The sequence below is a fragment of the Mustela nivalis genome (assembly GCF_964662115.1).
Source record: "Mustela nivalis genome assembly, chromosome: 10".
Taxonomy (NCBI): domain Eukaryota; kingdom Metazoa; phylum Chordata; class Mammalia; order Carnivora; family Mustelidae; genus Mustela; species Mustela nivalis.
The window spans coordinates 110,152,225-110,179,736 of record NC_139029.1 but is presented as its reverse complement, the minus strand read 5'-3'; the positions used below and the strand labels follow the sequence as shown (position 1 = coordinate 110,179,736).

Below are 27,512 nucleotides of genomic sequence, written 5' to 3'. Positions count from 1 at the left end.
TAAATAAATAAAAATAAAAAAGAATTATTTTGTGAGGTATGAGAAAGTCTGAAAAAGATATCTTGGGATCTGCACTGAAGGAGTTGTAACCTTCAGTGTAGAAAGGTCATTATTCCTATAATAAACAAAATGTCAGTCCACTTTCTGTTTTATTCAAAGAACAGTTGGTAGCCAAATAGCATTCCTCCTGATTCTGATAAAGCATAGAACAAGTTAATACAAACTGTAAATATAGTAAAATAATAGCCAATAAGCATAATCTCTGAGAAGAAATAGGTAAATATTAGAAGAGAGCTTTTTCTGTAGTGAAGTGAGATAAGTAATGTGGAAGATGTTTTCACAAATTTTTGAATAATGACTGAAGTAAAAGATGACCTTTCAGGATGCTCAGGTCATGATCCCAGCATCCTAGGATCAAGTCCTGCATGGGACTCCTTGCTCAGTGGGGAGCCTGCTTCTCCCTCTGCCTACCACTCCCCCTGCTTGTGCCCTCTCTCTTTCTCTCTCTGACAAATACATAAATAAAATCTTTTTTTTTAAAGAAAGATCCCTTTTCTCCCATAAGATAATACTAACAAAAACCATTTTTTCAAGTACATTTATCTGAGCCCTGTTTTCATTATTTTTATTAGCTTGAATTTATTACTTCAAGTTCTAAGTGACCTGATTTTTTTTGTTTCCAAATGAATACTTTATCGGATCGTTTGAACATTAAATTTATCCTCCTTTACAATCCAAAATAGTTTCCTGAAGTTTGCTCTATGTGCTTACTTTGCTTATTTGTTTTCTAAACTCTTTGGCACAATTTCTGGGGGTTCAGACCGCCATGATACAGGTCAGGAGAGAACTTTTCTTTTGGGCTGCCAATTCTGATAAATGCCACAATTTTTAATCTTAAGAACAAAGTATCAGGATTTTCTAAGAAAACCAGACTATTATGCAAATGCCTTGACTGCGAAGAGTTTATTATTTCTCAATACACGATAATTTTGTTTCTTCATCAGAAGAAAAAAAAGGCATGACACGTTATTGAACGTATTTTGAACCACATCAAACTGTTACAGTCGAATGGGGAAAAAATACTTTCAGAGTTGAATGCAACCCTTGCAACAGCATACAATGCCTGCTCTCTCCCACGTTGAAACATTCAACTTTAGAGGTTGCTGTATGCCCTCTGCATAAGATCTAACAAACTACTGAAAGCCACCTTCAATTAAAAACTCTCTATAATTCTAGGTCCATGTTAGATCCAGCTCTTCAAAAATGATCTGAATGAGTGGTAGCCATCACCCATTGCAGTACCTGACAAATTCAGATTTTCTAATTTTAATAGAAATGAAAATTTAAAAGCTGGTTAAGAAATGACCTACTGTGGGTCACCTGGGTGGCTCAGTCGGTTGAGCATCTACCTTCAGCATGACCGCAGGTCATGACCTGAGCTGAAGGTAGATGCTCAACCCACTGAGCCACCCAGGTGGCTCCCTACCAAGGATGGAGCCTGACGCAGGGCTCCATCCCAGGATGATGCTGGGATCACAATCTGAGCTAAAGGCAGACACTTGACGACTGAGCCACCCAGGCGCCCCCCACATCAAGCTTCTTGCCCAGCGAGGCACCTGCTTCTCCTTCTGCCTGCCTCTCTCTCACTTTCTCTATCTCTGACAAATAAATAAATCTTAAAAACACACACACACACACACACACACAAACAGGCTGGTCAGTCAACTTAAACTTTAGATAAATAACAAATGACTTTTTTAGTATAAGTATGCTCTAAATATTGCATAGGAAATATTTATATTTTTTAAAAAGTCATCTTTTGGGACGCCTGAATGGCTTAGTTGGTTAAGCATCTGCCTTGGGCTCAGATCATGATGCCAGAACCCTGGGGTAGAGCCCTGCAGTAGGCTCTCTGCCTAATGCTCCCCTGCTTTTGCTCTCTCTCTCTCTCTCTCTCTCTCTATCTCATAAATAAAATATTTAAAAATTTTTAAAAATTTAAAAGATCATCCTTTATCTGGAAACCCTATTCCTGGAGGTTAAAATTTTAAGGAAGAGTAATCCAGATTATTTGGGGGGTGGGCAGAGACTAGAAACAGAAAATCCACTTAGGTAAATAACTACTACAGAAATCCAGGGGAGGGGCCCCTGAGTGGCTCAGTGGGTTAAGCCTCTGCCTTCAGCTCAGGTTGTGATCTCGGGGTCCTGGGATCGAGCCCTGCGTGGGGCTCTCTGCTCAGCAGGAAGCCTGCTCCCCCCACCGCCCCCTCCCGCCTCTCTGCCTACTTGTGATCTCTTTCAAATAAATAAATAAAATCTTTAAAAAAAAAAAAAAGAAAAGAAATCCAGGGAAACAATTACAAGGATGAGACATAGGTCAGTGAAGCTGAAAAGATAATGATTGCCATAAATACTGTTGTGACAAAATAAGGTTTGCCATGGGATTCTATGCATAGGGAGTGAAAGGAAGTGGTGATGTCAAAGAAAGCTTTTGGATGATATCAATATCAGAGACTGGTGATGCAGGAAACAGAGGCAGAAGAAAATTTATTAAATTTTCTTATTGCCTACAGCCCATCGACAAGTCCTTGAAATAGTCAGAGTGACTTTATTCTAGGAACTCAGCTGCCTCCATGCTAACACTTTATTAATAGTTTGCTAAGGGTGAAAGGCCATCTTAGCCCAACCCCCAAGATCCTGTAAGTCTACCTTAACATATAAAAATTACTGTGGAAACTTCCTTTATCTCTACCCGCCAAGATACATATTGGCAATCATCCCCCAAGTATATGACCCACCAATATACATCTGAAGGGTCTCATGACTTGGGTTTTACTAGACAGTAAAAAATGACCTTTTCCAAACAATAGCTAGCCCCCTAAAAGTCCTGGAAACCTTCCTTCCAAAATTCTTTAGAGACTCACATTCTCCCTAACCCCCTCCCAGTGTGAAAGTTTATAATAGGCAACTCCTCATGACCCTGGCGTAGATTTTTCTGCCCACAGGTCCTATCCCCATGGTTTAATAAAATCACCTTTTCCACCAAAGACATCTCAAGAATTCTTTCTTAGCCATCGGCTTTGAACCCTAATGTCTTTTCCTAACTGGAAGTTCAGGTTTCTTTGGTTGAAATTTATTTGTTGGATTGGTTGGTTGGGACTTCCAGGTAAAAATGCTTATTAAGCATATGAAATCATAGGGCATCTTCCCAAAAGAGAGATTGGGATCTAGACCTAAAGTTATGCATTAGTGCAAGAGACTGTAGTTGCAGAAAATGACAGCACCTTAGTTAAAAGAGATAAGCAAAAGGACGCAAAGAATGCTTCATGAAATACCTGTTTCAGGCGTCTGAGAAAAGTCAACTATTCAAGATGGAAGCAGAGATCAATAAGATGGAACTTATGTTCCAGAAAGCTGACTCTGATCTGGATTATATTCAGTACAGACTGGAATATGAAATCAAGACTAATCATCCTGATTCAACAGGCAAGAAAAATTCCGCTATACTCTTAAAAGAATTGTTAGCAATAAAGTCTCAATATCAAGCTTTGCAAGCACACGTTAAACCAATTGCTGTCAAGCAGAAAGAGACTAAAGCTGTGTTTGTGCTACTGTTCTTAATGACCATAACACAACACTACAAAGCAACCAGACGTGGGGCTATCACCATGGACTAAAGAAGAGAAAACTGCAGCAGAGCAATTAAAGTCTCACACATCAGACTTATGAAGAATAGACTTGCAAAAGAGAACTCTCGTGGAGAAGAGATCCATTCCAGAAAAATTTAGGAAGGTGTCTTGTTAGCACTTAATGACTAGAGGTGGGGGGATGGCAAAGGAGAAGGCAATTTGGCTTGAGTGATTAGGTAGTTGATACCTTTCACAAAAGAGAGCCGTATAGAAAGGGAAGATATTAATTAATAAAGTTCAGCCAAAAAGATGGAATGGGAATCAAGGGATTTTTAAAATATATGCACACATACTTAGTCTTATAATTTCAGGCGAGGAAGTTTCTTAACACTATTTTGCATCTGTTTTTGTGTAACTGGGATAACATAGATGTTCTGACCTATTGTAAAAGAATATTTATGTACTATCAGTCAGTCAAATGTGAATGGACATGCTTCAGAAATTAAAGGATAGAAAAGAGAGAGAAAAATATCTGTTTCAGATGATGGAAGAAAGAAGATGGAGTCTGGAAAGAGCAGGACAATATAAGCCAATAGAGTTTCAAGATAAAAGAGTTTGGGCAGCAGCACATGTTCAGAGATGAGAAACAAATCTAAGGAGAGTAGATGGAGTGGAAACCATGGTTCAAGTGAGTGAGGAACGTATAGAAAGTGAGTAAATATAGGCAGATAGTTAGCATACGACACTTTTTCAAGAAACATGGCAATGAAGAAAAACTAATCAAATGGTACCTGGGAGGCGAGGTAGGATGAGGTAGGAATAGAAAATTATGTCTTGTGAAAGTGGCAAATTAAAGATGAAGAAAATATATATGCCCAAGAAAACAAGTAAGACTGGTGCTGGGGGAGACAAGGAAACAAGTTAGGGCTGTGTGTGGAAGTATTACTCTCAGAAAAATCAAGGCACCTTTTTAGAGAAAATGTGTATAGACATTTTGAAGTGGAAGAGGGAGAAACTGACAACTCATGTGCAGTGGCTTTGATTCTCAAAGAATAATAATAAGTCAAACTGCTACAAACAAGAGGTAGAGATGGTGTTGGTTCTGGCTTTAGAGATGTGCGTAATTTGGGGAAGTGTGTGACTAAAATTGTATGAAGAAAAAGACTGTCTAATGCTCTGAGACCCCAGAGTGAGAAGGTATAAATGTTCATGAAACTACGGAGCATTTCTCTGCCAACACCCAGAAGCTAGAGGAAAGAAAGTAAGCAGAGGAATCACCCAGAATTGGAGTACTGATTGACAAATTAGATTAGTATCTTGAGATGGAAGATTCTAGAGCCCCAGAAGAAGGAGATGAGACAGGGAAACAAGAGAAGCTAGAAGGAGTTTGTTGGGCTGAGGAGAGAGGTTAAATTCTGGAAGCTGATGTTGACAGCAGCTTCAAAAGTGAAGGAGTGGGAGTAGCAAAGGATGGGAAATGAGAATATGTATCGAAAAAATTATAAGTAAAAATATACTGTTGGGACGCCTTTGTGGCTCAGTCGGTTAAGTGTCTGCCTTCCACTCAGGACATGATCTTAGAGTCCTAGGATCAAGTCCCACATTGGGCTCCCTGCTCAGCAGGAAGCCTGTTTCTCCCTTTCCCTCTGTCCCTCCCCCAGCTTGTGCTCTCTCTCAAATAACTAAATAAAATCTCTCTTTTTTTTTTAAGATTTTATTTATTCATCAGAGAGAGAGAGAGAGCACAGGCAGACAGAATGGCAGGCAGAGGCAGAGGGAGAAGCAGGCTCCCTGACGAGCAAGAAGCCCAATGTGGCACTCGATCCCAGGACGCTGGGATCATGACCTGAGCCGAAGGCAGCTGCTTAACCAACTGAGCCACCCAGGCGTCCCCTAAATAAAATCTTTTAAAAACAAACAAACAAATAAAAGATGAATAGCCCTATGAATAGAAGGCATAGTATAGGTATAGGAAATCTGAGTAAGATGTACAAACAATAAAAACTCAAATACCATAGCAATTAGGGAAATGCATCTTAAAAACTGAGATGTTATTTTTGCCTACTAACTGGACCAATACTTTAAAGATTGAGAGTAACGTATTGGCGGCACTATGAAAAAACAGGCACTTTCATACCTAGTTTGCACATTGCAGTAACCTTTTTAATGTGTAATTTGGCAGTACCTATTAAAATTCTACCTGTTTATATCCTATAACCCAGCATTTATATTTTTAATATTCTGAGGCATTTATGTCACAAAAACTTTTTCACAAATGCTTAGAGAAATATGTGCAAGGTTAGCCATTGCAATGTTGGTACACTATTAAGAAATTTTAAACAACCCAAATGCAGACTAATAGTGAAAATAAATCAGGGATATGTACGTAATGGAGAACTTGCATACTTAGCAGCCATTAAAATGAATGAAGTGGATCTAAAGGTATTAAAATGGGATGATGTCCAAGGTATACTATTAAATGAAAAAAGCATAAAATAAGTATTGTCTGGAGCACCTGGGTGGCTCAGTGGGTTAAGCCTCTGCCTTTGGCTCAGGTCATGATCTCAGGGTCCTGGGATCGAGCCCCCGCATCGGGCTCTCTCCTCAGCAGGGAGCCTGCTTCCCCCTCTCTTTCTCTCTGCCTGCCTCTCTGCCTACTTGTAATCTCTCTCTCTCTCTGTGTCAAATAAATAAATAAAATCTTTTTAAAAAATAAGTATTATCTTATAAATAATAATAATTATACTAAATACATAGATTAGAGTTGGAGAAATCCACCGAACTGTTAATAGTTTATCTCTGAAGAGTGGGATTAATAGGAGATTTCTACCTGTTCATAGTTCTGTAATTTTAATGTGCTATGACTTTATATTACCTCTATAATTATGTAAAACAGAAGTATAAAACACACACAAAAAAAGAAGTATAAAACAATTTTAAGATTCATCACTAAACAAACAGTAGCTGTTATAATGGGCCCCAAGCCTGGTTTTGCTTCAGACTTTAGTTTTCCCTACCATGGAATTTGTGATTGTATGCTCAGGGGCAAGAGAAATTTAGAAATAAGAAACTGAAAATATATTTAAATTGCCACATTTCGTATTATTTGGGAAGATGAAAGTGAGAACTGGGACCATGCTTCATTCTCCATTCTGTCCCCAGCATCTAGTACAGTGATATATAACAGGCATGAGGAAAAAATTATTAACTATAGAACCTCTTTTATGAGAGTTACTTTTTAAAAGTGTGATAATATTTTGAAAATGTATCTAAATTAAAAAAAATGTTTTGAGTAGTTAATATGTACATGGTATAGTTTGAGACACTCAATTCCCCATCTTAGAGCCCTGGGTTATATCTCTCCAGAACTATTTTGTATATTTATAAAGCATATTGTACATACAGACAGAAAAGAGTGTGTGTGCACCTACCTTGGCATGCAGGTGTCCCATAGAATTTTTTTTTTTTTGGAACTGCATAAAACCTTAGAGGATAGGCATCTGGTTGGCTCAGTAGGTTAAGCTTCTGCGTTTGGCTCGGATCATGATCTTGGGGTCCTGGGATCAAGCCAGGAGCTTGACTTCGAGCTCTTTGCTCACCAGGAGTCTGCTTCTTCTTCCCACTCTCCCTCTATGCTCTCCCAGTGTCTCTCTCATAATAAATAAATGAAATCCTTTAAAAACAAAAACAAAAAAACCTTAGAGGAAATGGTGATAAGTTTTGCATTCAAGGTATATGTGAGCATGTATAATACCTAAGTGAAATAGTTTTGACTTTTCTGATTCAAATGTTCTAAGTAAACTCTTTTTTTTAAATTTATTTTTTATTTATTTTTATTTATTTATTTTTAAAGATTTCATTTATTTATTTGACAGACAGAGATCACAAGTAGGCAGAGAGAGGCAGGCAGAGAGAGAGGAAGGAGGAAGCAGGCTCCCCGCTGAGCAGAGAGTCCAACACAGGGCTCCATCCCAGGATCCTGAGATCCGAGCCGAAGGCAGAAGCTTTAACCCACTGACCCACCCAGGTGCCCCTATTTTTTTAAATTTTTTTTTTTAAAGTTTTTTATTTAGTTAGTTGGGAGGGAGAAAGAGAAAGCAGGAGAGGGGAGAAGGTCAGAGGAAGATGCAAATTCCCCATGGAGCAGGAGCCCGATGCGGGACTCGATTCCAGAACTCAGGGATCATGACCTGAGCCGAAAGCAGTCACTTAACCAACTGAGCCACCCAGGCACCCCTAAATAAATTTAAGATTTTTTCCAGGAAAAGAGATTTTAAAGCTTCACTATCTTGTTGACAAATAGTTCTCAAATTTGAGCATACATCACAGTCCCCTAGAGGGGCTGGTTAAAGCACAGATACGCGAACACCTCCAAAGTTTCAGATTCATTAAGGCAGGAACCCAGGTCCAAGAAATAGCATTTCTAACAATTTTCCATGTGATGCCACTAATCCAGAGAACCACTGCATAGACCAAAAACTGGCTCGTGACCCATCTTCTCCCACTCACGTGATCCACTTACAGGGTATTACTTGAGCCATTAACCTTGGCTGCCCCAGTCCTGGCAGAGCTGTGGAAATATTCTTCTACTGACCTGGGCTCCAATTTAATCTAGTGGGATCATTTTCTCACTCACTATGGGAGTGTCTGAAACTTGATCTTGTTTTAGCTGAAGTATTCATGAAGCTTCTTAGTTCAGCGTGAGAGTGGGGAAGGGACAGAGCTACCAACCACTTGCATTTTTGTAAGAGTGGGTTGATAAAAAGGGGAGAGGCTGCCAAGAGATGGGCTTGAGTAGGAGGAGACTGGCCTGCCAACAGCCAGCCTTGGATATCACTCTCTCAAAAGGTAAATAACTGTCCGTATTATCTTTCTGGTGAAGTTTTTCTGGGAATAATTCCAACAATTCTTCTGAGTTTCATAACACTTCTCTACAAGCCTGGGGAGTACTTAGGGAAATGACTGGGGGAAGTAAAGAAATTTTTCTTTCCTCAGAGCTTTTTTGGAAAAGTGAAACTTTAGGTAAGAGGCACAGGGTGGTTTTGAGGCAAACTGGGGGAACCTCTGTTGGTCTCATCGCCTAGAGGATGTCTTTGATTTTAGGAATTATAAGAAGGGAGCTTCATTTTTCTATTTCCTCACAATCATCTCTCCTTTTTTTGTCTTTTAAGATTGTATTTATTTTATTTGATACAGAGATAGAGTGAGAGCACAAGCAGAGGGCAGAGGGAGAAGCAGGCTCCCCATTGAGCAGGGAGCCTGATGTGGGGCTCGATCCGGGGACCCCGGGACCATGACCTGAGCTGAAGGCAGACAGTTCACCAACTGAGCCACCTAGGGATCCCAACCTCTCCCTTTAGAGTAAACTTATGTCAATGAGAGAAAAGTTGTGTCTTTTTAGGTAGTTTTGTTATTGTCTTCTTTTGTTTGTTTGTTTGTTTGTCTTTAAGAAATATAGGGCAACAGATGGGGAAAATGAAGTGATTTGGAAAGGAAGGAAGGATTGGCAGGGGCAAAGGAAAGAAGGAAAGGAATAGAAGAGGGACTGATCTTTCCAGGAAGTGTTAAGTGAAAGGGGACAAACTTCTGCTGCAGATTTATAAATGCTGTTATTCTGCTTCCTACTTAAGCAGTTTCAGATTTTATATAAACCCATAAATTCATGCCCTTCCTCCTTTTCCCTATTATAGTTCCAAGCAGTACTCCTGCTCATCTCAAACAAAACAGGAACCCTTTTTCTTAAAATATTTATTTATTTATTTATTTATTTATTTATTTATTTGAGAGAGAGAGAGAGTACAAGCAGGGGGAGAGGTAAAAGCAGAGGGAGAAGGAGAAGCAGACTCCCAGCTGAGCTGAGAGCTGGAAGCGGGACTGGATTGCAGGACCTGGAGATCACGACCTGAGTGGAAGGCAGACACTTAACCATCGGAGCCACCCAGGAGCCCCAGGAACCTTTTATTTTTTAAGATCTTATTTATGTATTTGTCAGAAAGAGAGGGAGCACAAGCAGATTCCCCTGCTTGTGAAGGGGCTGAGCAAGCACCCCAGCGCAGGACTTAATCCCAGGACCTTGGGATCATGAACTGAGCTGAAGCCAGATGCCTAACCAACTGAGCCACCCAGGTGTTCCTAAAACAGGAACCTTAAGAACAATTAAAAAATTCTAGGCCCAGTCTTCACTTTAGAAAACATATTTTAGATTTACCATGGTATCTGTCACTTGAATCTGTCAAGAAAAGTGATTTTGCTTAAGAGGTCTTAGAAGAAAGGAAACTGGATATCCAAGGCTACAATAATTTGTGATTTTTTTTAAAGATTTTTATTTATTTATTTGACAGACAGAGATCACAAGTAAGTATAGAGGCAGGCAGAGAGAGAGGAGGAAGCAGGCTCTCTGCTGAGCAGAGAGCCCGATGTGGGGCTCGATCCCAGGACCCCGGGATCATGATCTGAGCCGAAGGCAGAGGCTTAACCCACTGAGCCACCCAGGCACCTCTATTTTTTTTTTTCAACAAGAATGTATTTTACTTTTTGAGGTGGAAAGAGGAAAGATACCAGCCTAACCATAGCAAAATTAGCTTACTGGAATTTGGCAGTTATGAGTGAGAGGTTTAAATAAGTAAACTAGAGACCTTTCATTCCAAGTTCAGGAATTCAGATTTAATTAGATAAGGAGAAGAAGAATCACAAATGACCTGATGTTTTCCAATTTCCAGATGCTGAAGGTTTCCATCTCTCTATAGCATCTGAGACTGTTGACAATACCCCTCTTTGAAATTCTCTCATCTGTTCAATTTCATGACTCTACACTCTTCAGCTTTTCCTACTTATAACTATTCCATCTGTGGTTTCTTGATCTCTTTCCAATGGCATAAAAGTAGACATTCCCTTGTTTTGAATTCTCCTTTGGCCACCTCATCTACGTCTACGATTTCAACTACCCTGCACTTAGGTGACTCAGCTCTAAAGATCTTGCTTTTCTTTACTTCTAAACTTCAGTCCCACATTTCTGCCTCCTGAGCATATCATACCAGTACCTTTAAATTCAACCTACTCCTATTTTAGTCCCTTAAAATATCTGCTAATTCCTAAAATAAATAATTCTATGAATGACAACATTTCAGCCATCCAAATTCAAACCCCAGAGTTTTATCATTTTCTTCTTCCTACCACTATATGTCCATTTAACTTATATATCATGTAAAATCCTCTTTCTCATCCATTCCTTCCTTCTTGTAACTGTCATCCTAGTTTATACTTTTGTTGCCTTTTACCAAGATGGCTACAACTCCTAATTGTTTTTCACCGTATGGTGTCTATTTCCTGTATCCAATATTTTTTGTATACTGTTGCTAGTTATCTTCCTAAAGTATGGCTTTGATGATTTACCTTTCTTCAATAAACATGAATTGTGATTGCTTAATATGCCAGGTACTGATCTAGATATTAATTTATTTATGTAGGTAGACTGAACACCTCCAATGTGCCAGCCCTGCACTAAGTGTTGAAGCTATGCCTCCATGGGACACAGACTTAAGGTTTAGAGCTCATATTGCAGTTAGAGTCAGTGGAATGTACAGTAAGATATGGCTGCCATTCTCATTTATCTGCTCAAATTCTTTCAGTGGTTCCCCATGCCTGGAAGAATAAAATTTGAATTCTTTTTTTTTTTAAGATTTTATTTATTTTAGAGAGAGAGAAAGAGAGAGAGAGAGCATGAGTGGGGTGAGGGGCAGAGGAAGAAGCAGACTCCCAGCTGAGCAAGGAGCCCAATGTGGGGCTCGGTCCTGGGACTCCAGAATCATGACCTGAGCTGAAGGGAGTCACTTAACCAACGGAGCCAACTAGACACCCCTAAAATTCAAATTCTTTATGCTGACTTTCAAGGATCATTATGATTTTTTTTTCTTCAGACTTTTTAGTTAAATTCCAGTTAGTTAAAAATATGGAATGATTCATAAATTTGTGTGTAATCTTTGTGCAGGGGTCATAATAATCTTCTATTATTCCAGTTTTAGCACAAGGCTCATTATGATCTTATCTCAAGCAATAGAAGTATAGTACCTAGATGAATAATCTTGAGTTCACGTGGGTCTTCTATTCTGCATTGGGCACCGCATTTTATTTTATTTTAAATATTTTATTTATTTATTTATTTGACAGACATGATCACAGGTAGGCAGAGAGGCAGGCAGAGAGAAAGGAGAAGCAGGTTCCCCACTGAGCAGAGAGCCCGATGTGGGGCTGCATCCCAGGACTCTGAGATCATGACCTGAGAAGAAGGCAGAAGCTTAACCCACTGAGTCACCCAGGCACCCCTGGGCACCACATTTTAAAGTGGGATATAAACACACGAGATCATTTTCAGCGGAAAAGGGCTAGAGTGATAGAAAGATCATGTCCTCTGAGAAATGATTAAATCATGAAATGATTGAAGAAATGAGTTAACAAGTATTTGAAAGGTGTCTCACATCCTGAAAATCCTGTGTGTGGAAGAGATATGTGTTACCCTATATGGTCCTAAATTAAAAGTGGAGCATGCTAAGGAGACCGATTTGGCTCAATGTAAAGAACTATTTTTATTACTGTATCATTATTTACAATATCCAAGATATGGAAGCAACCCAAGTGTTGGATAAATAAAGAATATCTATATATTTATACAGATACATTATATAGATATGAAGAATATAAGTATACACAAATATAGATATATAATCAAATATTACTCAACCATGAACAATAATGAAATCTTGCCATTTGCCACAACATAGATAGACTTAGAAGATACTATGTGGAGTGAAGTAAGACACAGAAAGACAAATACCATATCATTTTTATATAGGACCTAAAAAACAAAACAAACAAAAAGCAGAAACAGACCCACAAATACAAGAATAAACTGGTAGTTGCCAGAGGAAAGGGAGGTGAGGAGATGGGCAAAATGAGTGAAGGGGAATGGGAGGTCCAGACTTCCAGTTATGAATGAATAAGTCATGGGGATGAAAGGCACAGCACGGGGAATATGGTCAATGGTATTATAATAGTGTTGGATGGTGACAGATGGCAGATACACTCGTGGTGGGCATAGCATACACAGAGAATTGTTGAATCACACTACATTGTCTACCTAAAACTAATAACCTTGTGTGTCAGCTATATTTCAATTTAAGAAAAAGAAAAGAAAAGAAAAATAAGTACTTTTAAAGAATGGGCCACCTTGGAAGATAGGCACTTCTGACCCCTAAAGGCCCAGGAGGAACTTACTCAATAATTAAAGCACAGACTTTGCAGAAATGATTAGAAGGCTAATGCCACAACATGACTTTTAAAGGTTCCTTCCACTATGAGATTCTATGATTTTATACCTTTCATTTTCATGCATTTTGAGCTTTACCATACTGTATTAAGCAGTACTTCCCCAAAGGTTACCATGCTTTTTTGACTCCATCACTCTTCCTTCATTTAAGTGTTCTTTCCTTATCCCAGATTGAGCTCAGGCATCACTTTTAGAAAGAGTCCTATGACTAATATTACCCCATCTGAGTTTGTTCATCAGACGAAGGTCAAATTGTACATTCTCTACACCCATGAGAAGCAGAGTGTTCCTTCTGACACTGGTCTCCACATCAACAAACATTTCCTACTGACTGCAAGCACTATGCTAATCTAAGCTGTGAGAAGTTTAAAAAATCAAAACATGTAGATTTTTGCCCTCTAAAAACTGCAGAGAACAAGAATTCCTGTCTCCTCGAAGGTCCTTCTAGCTGGACTAAGAGTCAAAATGACATGAGACAGTATATAACAGGAGAAAATCAAATTTAGTAAGTGTATATAGGGAACTCCCCATAGACATGGATTTCCAAAGGCAGGCAAGATGAGATATATAGGTCATTCTGAACTACAGAGAAGGGGGTAGGGATCTGGGATTTCAGAGGAAAAGAATGCACTTCAAAGGGTGATAAGAAGAGCGGATGACTCTTATTTTGGGAAAGACCCTCAATTTAGATTTTTCTTCGTGGTTGAGAGAGACAAAAGTTTCTCTTGAGCCCACAGAGTCTCAAGTGCCTTCAGCTCTGAATGATCCACTTGCCAAAGTGACACAGTGGGAGGAGGGAGCTGTCCTGAATCCCTTCAAAGCTTGTTATTTATGGAAGAATATCAGGTTAGTTGTTGGCTCATGTATCCTCCACATTCCTACCAGTCTGATTATTTCTTTTTTTTTTTCAGTCTGATATTTCTAATGGTGTAATTTCCATATTTAAAAGCTTTCCAGTGACTCCCCACTCTTTGCGAAGTTGAGTCCAGAGTTTTTAATGTGCCATGTAAGGGCTCTGATGAACTGGCTTAGGCTATGGTTCCTACCTGTTCTTCAATAGAATACATTCCCAGTTCTAAACTGAATACTCACTGTTTCTCGAACATACTATGCTGTCCTCCCTGAAGTCCTCATGTTTGTACTTGAAATATCTTCTCCCAGGACCCTGGGATCATGACCTGAGCCGAACCCACTAAAAAATAGACTAGTTAATCATTCCCTAATAAACTGAAGTGACTCTAATTTGAAAATAACCCTCCCTTAGGGCACCTGGGTGGCTCAGTGGGTTAAAGCCTCTGCCTTTGGCTCGGGTCGTGATCCTGGGGTCCTGGGATGGAGCCCCACATGGGGCTCTCTGCTCAGCAGGGAGCCTGCTTCTCAACCTCTCTCTCTGCCTGCCTCTCTGCCTACTTGTGATCTCTGTCTGTCAAATAAATAAATAAAATCTTTAAAAAAAAAGAAAAGAAAATTTTTAGTTAGAGGGATGCCTGGGTGGTTCAGTCAGTTAAGCATCTGCCTTCAGCTCAGGTCATGATCCCAAGGTCCTAGGTCCAAGTCCCACATTGGGCTCCTTGCTCAGCGGGGAACTTGCTTCTCCCTCTGCCCCCCCCCCCGCCTGCTCTCTCTCTCTCTCTCTCTCTCTCCCTCTCTGACAAATAAATAAATAAAATCTTTTAAGAAATGAAAGAAAGAGGGGCACCTGGGTGGCTCAGTGGGTTAAGCCTCTGCCTTCAGCTCAGGTGGTGATCTCAGGGTCCTGGGATGGAGCCCCGCATCGGGCTCTCTGCTCGGCGGGGAGCCTGCTTCCTCCTGTCTCTCTGCCTCCTCTCTGCCTGCTTGTGATCTCTGCCTGTCAAATAAATAAACAAAATCTTAAAAAAGAAAGAAAGAAAGAAAGAAAGAAAGGAAAAATCTCCAGTTAGAAATAAACCAAATGGCTGCAAGACCCATTTCCTACTATTATAAATACTTGCTTTGAGAGTTAAATTCTGGGACACACAAAACCTAAGCTCAACTTGGAATTCTCTCTTCAGGTTATACCATACATTGGATAGCTATTCCATTCCTAGCACCAAATGAACTGAAATTTGGAGTACTTGTCAATGCTTTGAACTACAGATTCCAGGCCTTTTTACCCTCCCTTCTCTGTTGATGTGAGACACTTTGAATTCTGCACAACTGTGACACGTGAGAATATGCTCTGGAACTCCACCTAAATGAAAAATTAAAACAACATTGACTTCCAGGCACTCCATAGCAAGAGAAAAATTGCAAATCCAAGAAGGATAATAATAGCAAACATTTAACACAGCAGTTGTGTACAAGGCTCTGTTCTGCATGTTCTACATGCATTTATTTCTTTTACCGCAACATCTATGTAACAGGATTTTTCTATTATCTTAATTTTACAGATGGGGAAAGCAAGTCTCCAAAAAGTAAAGTAACTTGCTTAGGATCACCAAGTTCTTTTTTTTTTTCTTAAGATTTTTTTTTATTTATTTGAGAGAGAGAGAGAGACCGAGTGAGAGAGAGGGAGAAGCAGATTCCCCATGGAGCTGGGAGCCGGATGCAGGACTCCATCCCAGGACTCTGGGATTATGACCTGAGCCGAAGACAGTCGCTTAACTAACTGAGCCACTCAGGTGTCCCAGGATCATCAAGTTTTATTAGAGTCAGAAAAATTGGCTCTAGAATCCATGTTCTCCACCACCGTGCTATACTTAGTGATTGCCATTGCATTATTCTCTTTGGGGGTTAACTTGTCTGGAAGGAATGTCCTTTGCCCTTTGTTTATCCTTGGGTTTGTCCACAAAAAAAAAAAAAAAAAACAAGAATTGTGTGGATGAGCAAGGGTTTCCAATGAGCTCTCCCTAAGCTGTTTCTTCTTGGGCTCTTTATTGGACACCCCTCCCGTGCCCCCCATCCCCACTATACACACAGAAACACACAGTGATCTCTGGAGTCAATGAGCCTTGTATCCGAGTAACTTTTTTTTTTTCAAGATTTTATTTTCAATTAATCTCTGCACCCAACGTGGGGCTCAAACTCACAACCCCAAGATGAAGTCTCATGCTCCACTGACTCAGCCAGCCAGGCGTTCCCCCAATGAACTTTTTGATCTCTGATAAAATATTTGCTGTGCAGGGAACTTTTCCCTGCCTCCCTTAAACCTAATTCTGTTTTTAAAAAATTTTGTAATATTTGATAATTTGAAAGAAGTTATACAGCATGTTTAAGTTATGAAACACAGGAAGAAATAAGCCGCTATGGTTCCATGACACAATTTAGGAAGTACACATTTGCCATTATTTTTTTAAAGATTTATTTATTTTAGCAAGGGAGCACACATGCACAATTGCAAGTGGAGGAGGAGGAGAGGGAGAGAATTTGAAGCAGACTGCTGAGGGTGGAGCCCAATGTGGGGCTCAATACCACAACCCCAAGATCATGACTGGAGTCAAACCAAAAATCAGATGCTTAACCCACCTAGCCACCCAGGTGCCCCATCAGGATACCATTATTATTTTTTTTCTATGTCTATATATTTTTAATTAGATCAAAAATGCATTTATTATTGCATGTATTATTTTCACAAAGTGTTCTATTAGAAAACATGCACAGATTAGATTTTACAAAGAGAAATAAAAATTTTTGTATTTTTATTTTTATTTATTTATTTATTTTTTAAAGATTGTATTTTTAAAAAATCTTAATGGATCACTGTTCTCCTACTGGCTGCCTTGGAAACCCCAAATAAGAACTATCATTTACTTTTAGAAATATCTGAGATTTTTTTTTTTAATTTCTTTTCAGCATAACAGAATTGATTGTTATGCACCACACCCAGTGCTCCATGCAACAGGTGCCCTCCATAATACCCACCACCTGGATCCCCCAACCTCCCACCCCCACCCCTTCAAAACCCTCAGATATTATTATTTTTAAGATTTTACTTATGTGACAGAGAGAGAGCACCAGCAGGGGGAGCAGTAGGCAGCTGATAGAAGCTGATAGAAGAAGAAAAAAATAAAAAAGAAGAAGCCTGGTCCCGGGACCCTGGGATCATGACTGGAGCCAAAGGCAGATGCTTAACCGACTGAGCCATTCACCCACCCTACCATCAACATTAGCATATACCTCTGTGCTCTTTCCTTTAGATCATCTTCCTGCCTCTCTCCCAGAAGTAACCATTACCATGAATTTTTTGCATCACACCTTTGTTTCTCAAAAAATAGATTTGTCACATATGTATGTATCTCTAAATAGTTTACATTGTTTTGAGATTTATAAAAATAATGATGTATACAATTTTCTGTAATTTGCTTTTTTCACTTAATGACATATTTCCAAAGTTCACCCATGTTCTCAGATGCAAACTCTAGTTTGTTCATTCTTCTTTTTTTTTTTTTTTTTTTTTTTTTGCTGCTTATAATATTCAGCTGTGGACTATGTCACAATTTATATAATAATTCTCCAGAAAGTAGTCATTTGAGTTGTCTGTTTTTTGCTTGCACATACGATGGTACAATAGCATTGTTTCTTTTTAAAGATGTATTTATTTATTTGAGAGAGAGAGGGAGAGAGAATGTGCACGGAGCACGTGCTGGCAGGGAAGAGGGCAGAGAGAAATGGAGAGAAGCAGACTCAGCTAGGTGTAGAGCCCAATGTGGGGCTCCATCTCATGGCCCTAAGATCATGATCTGAGCCCAAAATCAAGAGTCTGACGCTAAACTGGCTGAGCCACGACCCAGGTGCCCTCACAATAGCATTGTTTTACATTTCTCCTGGTATATGTACAGAAGTGGAATTCCTGGGTTACGGAGAATATGTAAATTAAACTTTACCAAGTAATGCTAAAGGGTTTTCCACAGGGGATTTTACCAATTTATACTCCTGTATTGCTGGTAGGCTACATGTAAGAGTTTCAAGGGCATTTGGGTGACTCAGTTGGTTAAGCATCTGCCTTTGCCCCAGGTCATGATCTCAGTGTCCTGGGATCTGGCCCGAGTGCGGCTCCCTACTTCGTGGGGAGTCTGCTTCCCCTTCTCCCTCTGTGGCCCCCACTACACGTGCTCTCTCCCTCTCTCAAATAAATAAAATGTTTTTAAAATTTTTAAAAGAATTTCAGATGACTCACATTCTTTTTTTTTTTAAGATGTTATTTATTTAGTTAGTTAGTTAGTTGAGAAAGAGAGAGAGTATGCTGAGGGGGAGGGAAAGGGAGAGGGAGAACCCTTAGGCATAATTCCCACTGAGCATGGAGTTGGAGATGGGGCTCAGTTCCCTGGATCCCAAGATCATGACCTGAGCCAAAATCAAGAGTCACCCACCCAACTGGCTAAGCCACCAAGGCACCCCAATACTCAAATTCTTGCCAACATTTTTTGTTATCAGACTTCATAATGTTTAGCAATCTAGTGGATAAAAAATTGATATCTGTATTTTCATGATTACTAGTGAAATTGAACACCTTTTCATGTATTTATGTACCACTTACAATTCTTTTTTTGTGGAATGCCAGTTCATGTATTTTGCTAATTTTCCTGTTGAGTTATTCATGTTTTTAAAATTAAGTTGAATGAGTTTTCTTCTAATTTTGGATACTAATCCTTTCTTAGAAACATGTTTGGCAAATATCTTCTCCAAGTTAGTGATTTGTATTTTTACTTACTTTACAGTGTCTGTGGTGATCAGTGTGGTGGTGATCAGAAGTTCTTAACTATAAAATTGGTCAACTTTTTAAAATATATGTTGTATTATTTGTGTCTTGTTTAAAAAATCTTTTCCTACATTTTCTTCTAAAGGTTTTTAAGTTTGTTTTTGACATATAACTATAAACTCGCTTTTTTTTTTTAAGGATAGCTATTTTCTAGTATTACTTACAAAATAATCTGTTCTTTTCCTGTAATCAACGGTGCCCTTTCTGTTATGATTCAAATTTCCTCAAATGTGTGATTGTTTCCAGGCTCTTTCTAGTCTGCCAAATGGCTTATTATGTATGTCTACACATAAACTCCACCGTCAAAAATACTATGGCTCTATAATAAACTTTAATAACTGATATGGGAAATGTCCTCACCCTAAACTTTTTTTTTCAGAATGTCTTCTTTATTTTTTGGCCTGTGAGTTCCCATACACACTTCAGAAAATTAGTTTGTCAGTTTTCTAAAAAAAACCCTGATGGGATTTTGGTGAAATTGCATTATATCTGAAGATCAACTTGGGGAGAATTAACAATTTTACCATATTGAATCCATAAACATGTTATAACCCTTCATTGATCTAGGTGATCTCTTAATGCCTTTTAGTAAAGTTTGATAATTTCTTCCACACATGCCCTGTTAAAATTTTCTTAGATTTATTTTTAAGCACTTTGTGTATTTTATGTCATTGTAAATAATGGCTTTTCTGAAACTACATTTTCATATTGTTTGTTGTTGGCATTTATAAGTGCAATTGACTTGTGTGTCTTATCCAGATTCTTGTGCTTATTTTTCATATTTTCCTTGGAGTATCTATAGACAATGATAACTGTGTATAATGGGTTATTTTTTCCTTTTAATTATGCTTTTTAAATTTTTTTAAAACTTTTTTAAAGATTTTATTTATTTATTTGACAGAGAGAGAGGACAAACAGAGGGAGTGGCAGGCATAGGGAAGAGAGAGAAGCAGGCTCCCCACTGAGCAGGGAGTCTGATGCAGGGCTTGATCCCAGGAGCCTGGGAATGTGACCTGAGCAGAAGGCAGATGCTTAAAGAAGTGAGCCACCCAGGCACCCCCTAAATCCTTATGCTTAAAAAAAACAAACAAAAGGGACGCCTGGGTGGCTCAGTTGGTTGGTTAAGCAGCTGCCTTCGTCTCAGGTCAAGATCCCAGCATCCTGGGATCGAGTCCCACATCGGGCTCCTTGCTCCGCAGGGAGCCTGCTTCTCCCTCTGACTCTGCCTTCCACTCTGTCTGCCTGTGCTCGCTCTCGCTCTCTCTCTGACAAATAAATAAATAAAATCTTTAAAAAAAAAAAAACTTATTTTACTCTGCTGGCTAGAATGATGTTGAATAAAAGTGAAGAATGTTTTTGTCTTATTACTGATTTTTTTTTTTTGTCTTATTCTTGATTTTAAAAGAAATCTTTCAGGGCACCTGGGTGGCTCAGTCCATTAAGCATCTGACTTCAGCTCAGGTCATGATCTCAAGGTCCTGGGATCAGCCCTGAGTTAGGCTCTCTGCTCAGTAGGGATTCAATCTTCTTTTCCCTTTGCCCCTCCCCTGACTTGTGCTCTTGCTCTCTCTCTCTCTCTCTCTCTTTCTCTCTTATAAACAAATAAATGATCACACCCAGGTGTCTCAATTGGTTATGTATCTGCCTTCGGCTCAGATCATGATCCCAGGATCTTGGGATTGGGTCCCTCATTGGGCTCCCTGCTCACCTGGGAGTCTGCTTCTCCCTCTTTCTCTGCTGTGCTTGTTCATGTTCTCTCTATCTTAACTTGTGTCAAATAAATCAAATTTTTTTTAAAAAGTAAAAAAATACTCTTTAAGATAAAGAAATGAATGAATGAGTGAGTGAATAAATAAATAAATAAATGAAATCTTTCAACATTTGGCCTTTAAGTAGAATGATTGCTATACATTTTTGCTTAATTCCCTTTATCTGGTTAAAGGTGTTCCATTTTATCCTTGTTTTGCTAATATTAATATGGGCATTTTACATTAGTATTGAATTTTGACTTTTATCCAATGCTTTTTTACAACCACTGAGATATTTATATGGTTCCTCTATCATATATATATGATATATATGATGTCATTTATAGATTTTCTAACATTAATTACACTTGCGCACCTGTGATAACTCAAACTCAACTTGCTATTTGTATCCAGCGAGGTTTATATCAGATAACAGAAACCATTCTAGGTTTTTCAAGTAGAAATAGATTTAATACACAGAATTAGGATGCCTTTAGTATTACATGACCAAAGGCCCAAAAAAACTCAATTCAAATGGGATTAAGCAATACATGCAAAAATACAGATTTGGGATGCCTGAGTGATTCAGCCAGTTAAGCAGCTGCTTTCAGCTCACATCATGATCATAAGGTCCTGGTATCTGAGTTTCACTTCAGGCTTCTTGCTCAATGGGTAGCCCACTTTTCCCTCTGCCTGCCATTCCCCCTGCTTGTGCTCACTCTATCTCTCTCTCTTTGATTAAAAAATTTTTTAAAAAATAAAAGGATCAACTTTAAAAAAGTATAGATTTGCTAAGTGTTGGGTGCAGAGTTCTATAGATGTTCAATAAATCAAGTTTGTTATTTGTATTATTCAAATATTCCTTATCTTCACCGATTTTTGCCTGGTTAACCTAGTAATAATTGAGAAAGATGTGTTGATTATTGGGGTGCCTGGGTGGCTCAATAGGTTAAAGCCTTTGCCTTCTGCTCAGGTCATAATCCCAGGGTCCTGGAGGGCCCTTCATTGGGCTCTCTGCCCAGCAGGGAGCCTGCTTCCCCCCCCTGCCCCTGCCTGCCCATCTGTCTACTTGTGATCTCTGTCTATCAAATAAATAAATAAAATCTTTAAAAAAAAAAAAAAAAGATGTGTTCGTTATTCACTATAATGACATTTTTTAAAGATTTTATTTATTTATTTGACAGAGATCACAAATAGGCAGAAAAGCAGGAAGAGAGAGAGGAGGAAGCAGGCTCCCTGCTAAGCAGAGAGCCTGATGTGGAGCTGGATCCCAGGATCCTGGGATCATGATCTGAGCCGGAGGCAGAGGCTTTAACCCACTGAGCCACCCAGGCGCCCCTATAATGACATTTTTTTTTTTTAAGATTTTTTTTAATTTTTTATTTAATTGACAGAACACAAGTAGGTAGAGAGGCAGGCAGAGAGAGAGGAGGAAGCAGGCTCCCTGCTGAGCAGAGAGCCCGATGCGGGACTCGATCCCAGGACCCTGAGATCATGACCTGAGCCGAAGGCAGCGGCTTAACCCACTGAGCCACCCAGGCGCCCTATAATGACATTTTTAATCAATTTCTCCCTATACTCTTATTTTTTTAATTTATCTTGAGACTATTTTATTAGGTACTCACAATTTAGAATTGTTACATCTTCCTGCTGAATTTTACCCTTTATCACAACCTATTAATCCTCTCTACCTCTATGAATGCTTTCTTTTTTTTTATGATTATTTATTTATTTGAGGGAGAATGTGTGCAGGCAGGCACGGTGCAGGGGGGTGGGGAGAGGCAGAGGAAGAGAGAGAACTTCAAGCAGATTCCCTGCTGAGCACAGAGCCTGACTCCAGATTGTCACTTGACTCCCAGGACCCAAAGATCATGACCTGAGCTAAAACCAAGAGTCAGACACTTAACTGACTGAGCAACACCTCACCCTCAGAATGTTTTCTATCTTAAGGTCTATTTTGTCTTATATTAATACAAGGTCTCAGCTTTCTTTGGGTTATTATTTACCTAGTATACTTTTTTGTATACCTTTTACCTTCAATATTCCCATGCCTTTAAATTTTAGATGAGTCTCATATGCAGCATATAGCTGGATTGGGGTCACAATCCAAAAATAGATATTTATCATTTTTTTCTCTACCCAAATCAAAAAATGCTCTTATTTGAAGAAAATCTTCCTTTATGTGAGTCAGTAAGAGTCTATTCCCACTATAGACCCTCCCGTGGTGCTTAAGGTGCTGGTACATAACTCAGCCTTGACCAGTCAGATGCACCAGCCAAGGGACTGGAATATTGAGTGATGCAAAGGTGACTCAGTTTATAGTTCAAGCAGGGCAGAAGCAGCGACTTCCAATGACACTAGCAGTGGTGCTCAGCAAAATCGTCCAGTACCAGCAGTGCCCTTAACCAGATTTTTCCTGTGCTGACCTTGGCTGTGGTTTCAAATGCCTCCTCTCTCTTGATTTCTGCTGATAAGACCAGTTCTACTTCATTCTGGATGGGACCTGGTCTCTTTGCAATAAATACTTTTATGCTTAGGTGAGGGAGATTGTCTCTGTTGCTTGCAAACAAGAATCTTGACTAATACAAAAGTATTCTTTCTTCCTTTGGAATCGGGAGGAAGAGATACTGTGAAGAGGGCTTATGAGAGGTCGGGATTTGTTGGAGCCATTCTTGCTACCATAGGGAAGTCAGCCTGTATAGAAAACCAGCACAGAAAAAGGTGAAAGTGGTAGACATATAAAATCAGAACCCTGATAACAACTTGAATCTCTGGATCTAATGATAGCTAAAGTTAGCCTTACTCTGGACTTCTGCCTCGTAAGTTAATAAATTCTACATATTGTTTACTATCACTTACGTGGACTTTTCTGTCACTTACAACCAGATGCATCCTACCTGATTCCTTTTCATTCTGCCTTTGAAATGGAATCCTTGGGACGTCTGGGTGACTTCACTGGTTAAGTGGCTCCCTTCTGCTCAGGTCATGATCCTAGGTTCTGGGGGGATCGAGTTCGGCATTGGGAGTCTGGTTCTCTACCTGCCGCTCCGCCTGCTTGTGCTCTCTCTATCTCTCTGACAAATACATAAATACAATCTTTAAAAAAAAAAAAATGGAATGCGGGGCGCCTGGGTGGCTCAGTGGGTTAAGCCGCTGCCTTCGGCTCAGGTCATGATCTCAGAGTCTTGGGATCAAGCGCCACATCGGGCTCTCTGCTCAGCAGGGAGCCTGCTTCCTCCTCTCTCTCTGCCTGCCTCTGTGATCTCCATCTGTCAAATAAATAAATAAAATCTTTTTAAAAAATTAAAAAATGGAATCCTTTGCTAGATTCTGCAATAGGCTCTTAACTGCTCTTTGACTTCTCTTCTTTCTTTCCTAGTTGAACTTCTTATAAATGACTTAAAATTTTAGTGTCTTCGTTTTCTCACTGTCCTTTCCTGCTCTATCCACTGAGAGAGAGAGTGCGCACAAGCAGAGGGAGCGGCAGACGGGCAGGCTGAGGGAGAGGGAGAAGGAGGCTCCCTCTGCTTGTGCTCTCTCTCTCTCTCTCTCTCTCACTCTCTCTCTGTGTCAAATAAATAAATAAAATCTTTTTAAAAAGTAATAAAAAAAGAAAAATAATTTTATGTTTATATAGTCTTTATGTTAAGACTCCAGAACAAGTTAATTATAATAAGTACTCAGAATTTGAAAAAATCATAGAGAGGGATTTGGACTTAACACAGAACTGGGATATTTAAGACAGTTTTACCTGGATCTTACAGGGCCAGGAAGTCCCAGCTGATGTCTGAGTTATACATGTTTGCTCATGTTCTGCTTTGGAGTAATTTTCCAACAATTTTGTGCTTTATGTGTGTATATATTTTGAAAATCACTCATACTAACTTCATCAGTTTCATAAGCGCTTCTTAAATAAATCTTGCTATTTTGTTTTTGTTTTTCTAAGCCCTCTTTGGTTTTAACATAATGTTATTAAGAAAACACATACATACACATGCAAACCAATAAACTTTGTTTTGACCCCTTTTGTCCAGGAATATGACAAACCTGAAGATATACCTGAGGAGGTAGCTACAGCTGAACCAGGGTAAAGAGGCGTGTGTTCCCATGGATGATTCAAACCTGTCTAGCAGTGTTGATGTAGACAAAGGCTTTGCCATTGCCTTTGTTGTCCTTCTATTTCTGTTCCTAATTGTGATGATTTTCCGGTGTGCCAAGTTGGTGAAGAATCCCTACGAGGCCAGCTCCCCAACCACAGAACCATCTCTGAGCTGAACTATGAAAAAGTCTGATAGACTCTCCATCCCAGGAGATTTGAAATCTACTGTACAGATATTTAGGACCCAGACTTCATATTATTTCACCTCTCTATGTGTCAGCCTTCTCATTCTTGCATTCCACAATAGGCACATGAGGGTGAGTTGAAAATCACAGAAAGGATGAAACACGAGCCAATTTATATTGTTCCTTTTCAGGGAAATGGTTACAAAATAGGATCGAGACAGGCTGAACTCATTGATTAAAATAAGGCCATGGGTTTCAACTCTCCAGTATCAAGTGTCCTTAAGATACAATAGTTGGACATAACTGTATGATGTAATGTAATACAATGATACTTGGTGAGTCCTACCGAAAGCCAGAACTCCTAAAGGCAGTATTAGGAGATGATCGCTTTAGTTTAGCAAATATAAAGCCAGCAGGAACAAAGAGTCTAAAAGGACCTTTAAAAAAGGACCTTTAAAAGGACCTTTAAAAAACCTTTAAAGGACCTTTAAAAATTTTTTTTTAATTTATGCATTTCTTTGAGAGAGAAAGAGAGAGAGAGAGAGATGAGTGGGGCAGGAGCAGACGGGGAAGGAGAAAGAATCCCGAGCAAACTCGTGCTGAGCACGCAGCCCTACTCTGGTCTCAGGCTCCATAAGGGGCTCAATTCCACGACCCTGAGATCATGATCCCAGCCGAAACCAAGAGTCAGAGGCCTACCGACTGATCCACCCAGGTGCCCTTAATAGGAGCTTTTTAGTGTGTATGGTTTTGTAAAATCTGCTGCCTTTCTCAAGTGGGTAGAGCTCTGTGACAGAGGGGGAATCATTTACCTTTAGTGAATCCCTCATTCTTTTTCACCCCACAACACTTCATCTATAAAATAACATCTAGGAGATTGAAAAGGGGCCCTCCAAAAGATACAACCATGTCCTTACCCTTGAACCTATGAAAGTGACCTTATTTGGTAAAAGGATCTTTTTTAAAATTTTATTTATTTGACAGAGAAAGAGACCACAAATAGGCAGAGAGGCAAGCAGAGAGAGGGGGGGAAGCAGGCTCCCTGCTGAGCAGAGAGCCCAATGAGGGGCTCAATCCCAGGACCCCGAGATCATGACCTGAGCTGAGTGGAGAGGCTTAACCCACTGAGCCACTCAGGTGCCACTGGTAAAAGGATCTTTACAGATATAATTAAGGATCTCAAGATAAACATCCTGGATTATCTGGGTGAGCCTTAAGACCAAAGACAAATGGCTTTTATAAAAGACAGTAGAGAAGATACAGAAAGACAGAGGAAAATGCCATGTGAAGATGGAGGCAGAGACTGGAATCACACAACCACAAACTAAAGAACCGTTGGCTGGAACCACCAGATGCTGGAAGAAACAAGGGAATATTTGCCTCAGAGCCTTTGGAGGGAGCTCAGCCCTGCCAACACCTTGATTTTATTTTTCTTTGAGGTTTTATTTATCTATTTGATAAAGCGTGAGAGAGAGCATGAGAGGGGAGAAGGTCAGAGGGAGAAGCAGACTCTCTCTGGAGTCTGGAGCTGGGAACCTGATGCGGGACTGGATCCTGGGACTCCAGAATCATGACCTGAGCTAAAGGCAGTCACTTAATCAACTGAGCAGGTGCCCAATACCTTGATTTTAGATTGCTAGCCTCCAGAACTGTGAGAGAATAAATTTCTGTTGTTTTAACCAAATGAGTCTGTTGTAATTCATTATGGGAATCGCAGGCAACATGTACATAACACATGGTGATGATGGTAGTGGTTATCATCATCATCCCAGGGATCTTTTAAAAGAAAAGGAAAGGAAATCATAGTCTGTACTCTCCAAAGTATGAAGTTAGGGAAATTTGGTATAGTAGACTATAGCCAACTGACAGGAAAGTCCATAAGAGAATTCACTGGAAGAAAGAGGGCAGCGAGGCCACGGACCAAGGCCCAACACAGGTCTGGCTGAAGAAGATTGAGTCTGGCCCAGTAAGTAATAGGGATAGTGACTGTAAAAGCTCTCAGGCTCAGCCATGCTGGCCAAATGTTCTGGGCAACAGGGACCTAGCACGTGACTGCAAATTCAGAGAGCCATAATCTTGGAATCTAAGCGTGGGGCATCACTGTGTTTGTGCAGGGACTTGGACTAGCATGCAGTCATTTCAGAGGTGACATGTTTCTCATGGACCACGCTGAACCAGGCTTTAACACCCATACCGAATGGTATGGAGACATAAACCTACCATAAGCACTGTTAGTAGAGACTTGATCATTGACTCTGTTTCTGACTCCTGGAAACAGGATTGCCCACTCCTTGGCCTGAGTAAGTCCCCAGGGTTATTTGAAAATGGAGGCAGGGGAACTGCAGGTTGGCAATGTGGTACTAGACTTTGCCTTCACAAGAACTCTCTTCTGGTGCTATACTGGTTAAACAAGGAAAGAGAGAGAGCAAGGGAGGGGGAGAGAGATGATTTGTACACTGTTTCAATAAAAAGAAATTCAGGACAAAATGCAGAACAGAGTCAAAGGCAAGCAGATTAAGATTGATGTCAGTGCATGAAGGCTCCCATGTATCCCCTCCAGGAGCTCAGGGGGAACTCACCTTTCCCCCACCTTCTAAAATAAAATGCAAGCATGATTAACGAGAGCATCAATATGCACCTGCAAGAGAATCACAGGTTTTAGTTTCTACAGTAACCTAAGAAAAAAAAATGCAGCAGCCAGAAGTGAATTATCTGTGGAAGAAAAGAAAGGAGGACTGACCCAAGGCCAACCCACAGGTCTAATGTGCATGCTGTTCAGGGGAAAGGGCAGATTAGCCACTGGTCAATAG

The 27,512-nt window shown here is 39.8% G+C and overlaps 1 protein-coding gene across 1 annotated transcript; it reads left to right on the top strand.

Moving 5' to 3' along the window:
* Nucleotides 1–8,211: 8,211 nt before the first annotated feature.
* Nucleotides 8,212–26,386, top strand: CTXND2 (cortexin domain containing 2). The gene is made up of 2 exons (XM_082686064.1): nucleotides 8,212–8,477; nucleotides 24,453–26,386. Exon 2 carries the CDS (start codon nucleotides 24,526–24,528, stop codon nucleotides 24,691–24,693), a length of 168 nt encoding a protein of 55 aa, XP_082542190.1. The 5' UTR covers nucleotides 8,212–8,477; nucleotides 24,453–24,525; the 3' UTR covers nucleotides 24,694–26,386.
* The last annotated feature ends 1,126 nt before the right edge of the window (nucleotides 26,387–27,512 follow it).

Coding starts and splice junctions, on each gene's coding strand:
- CTXND2 (XM_082686064.1), top strand. CDS start 24,526: ATGGATGATTCAAACCTGTCTAGCAGTGTTGATGTAGACAAAGGCTTT.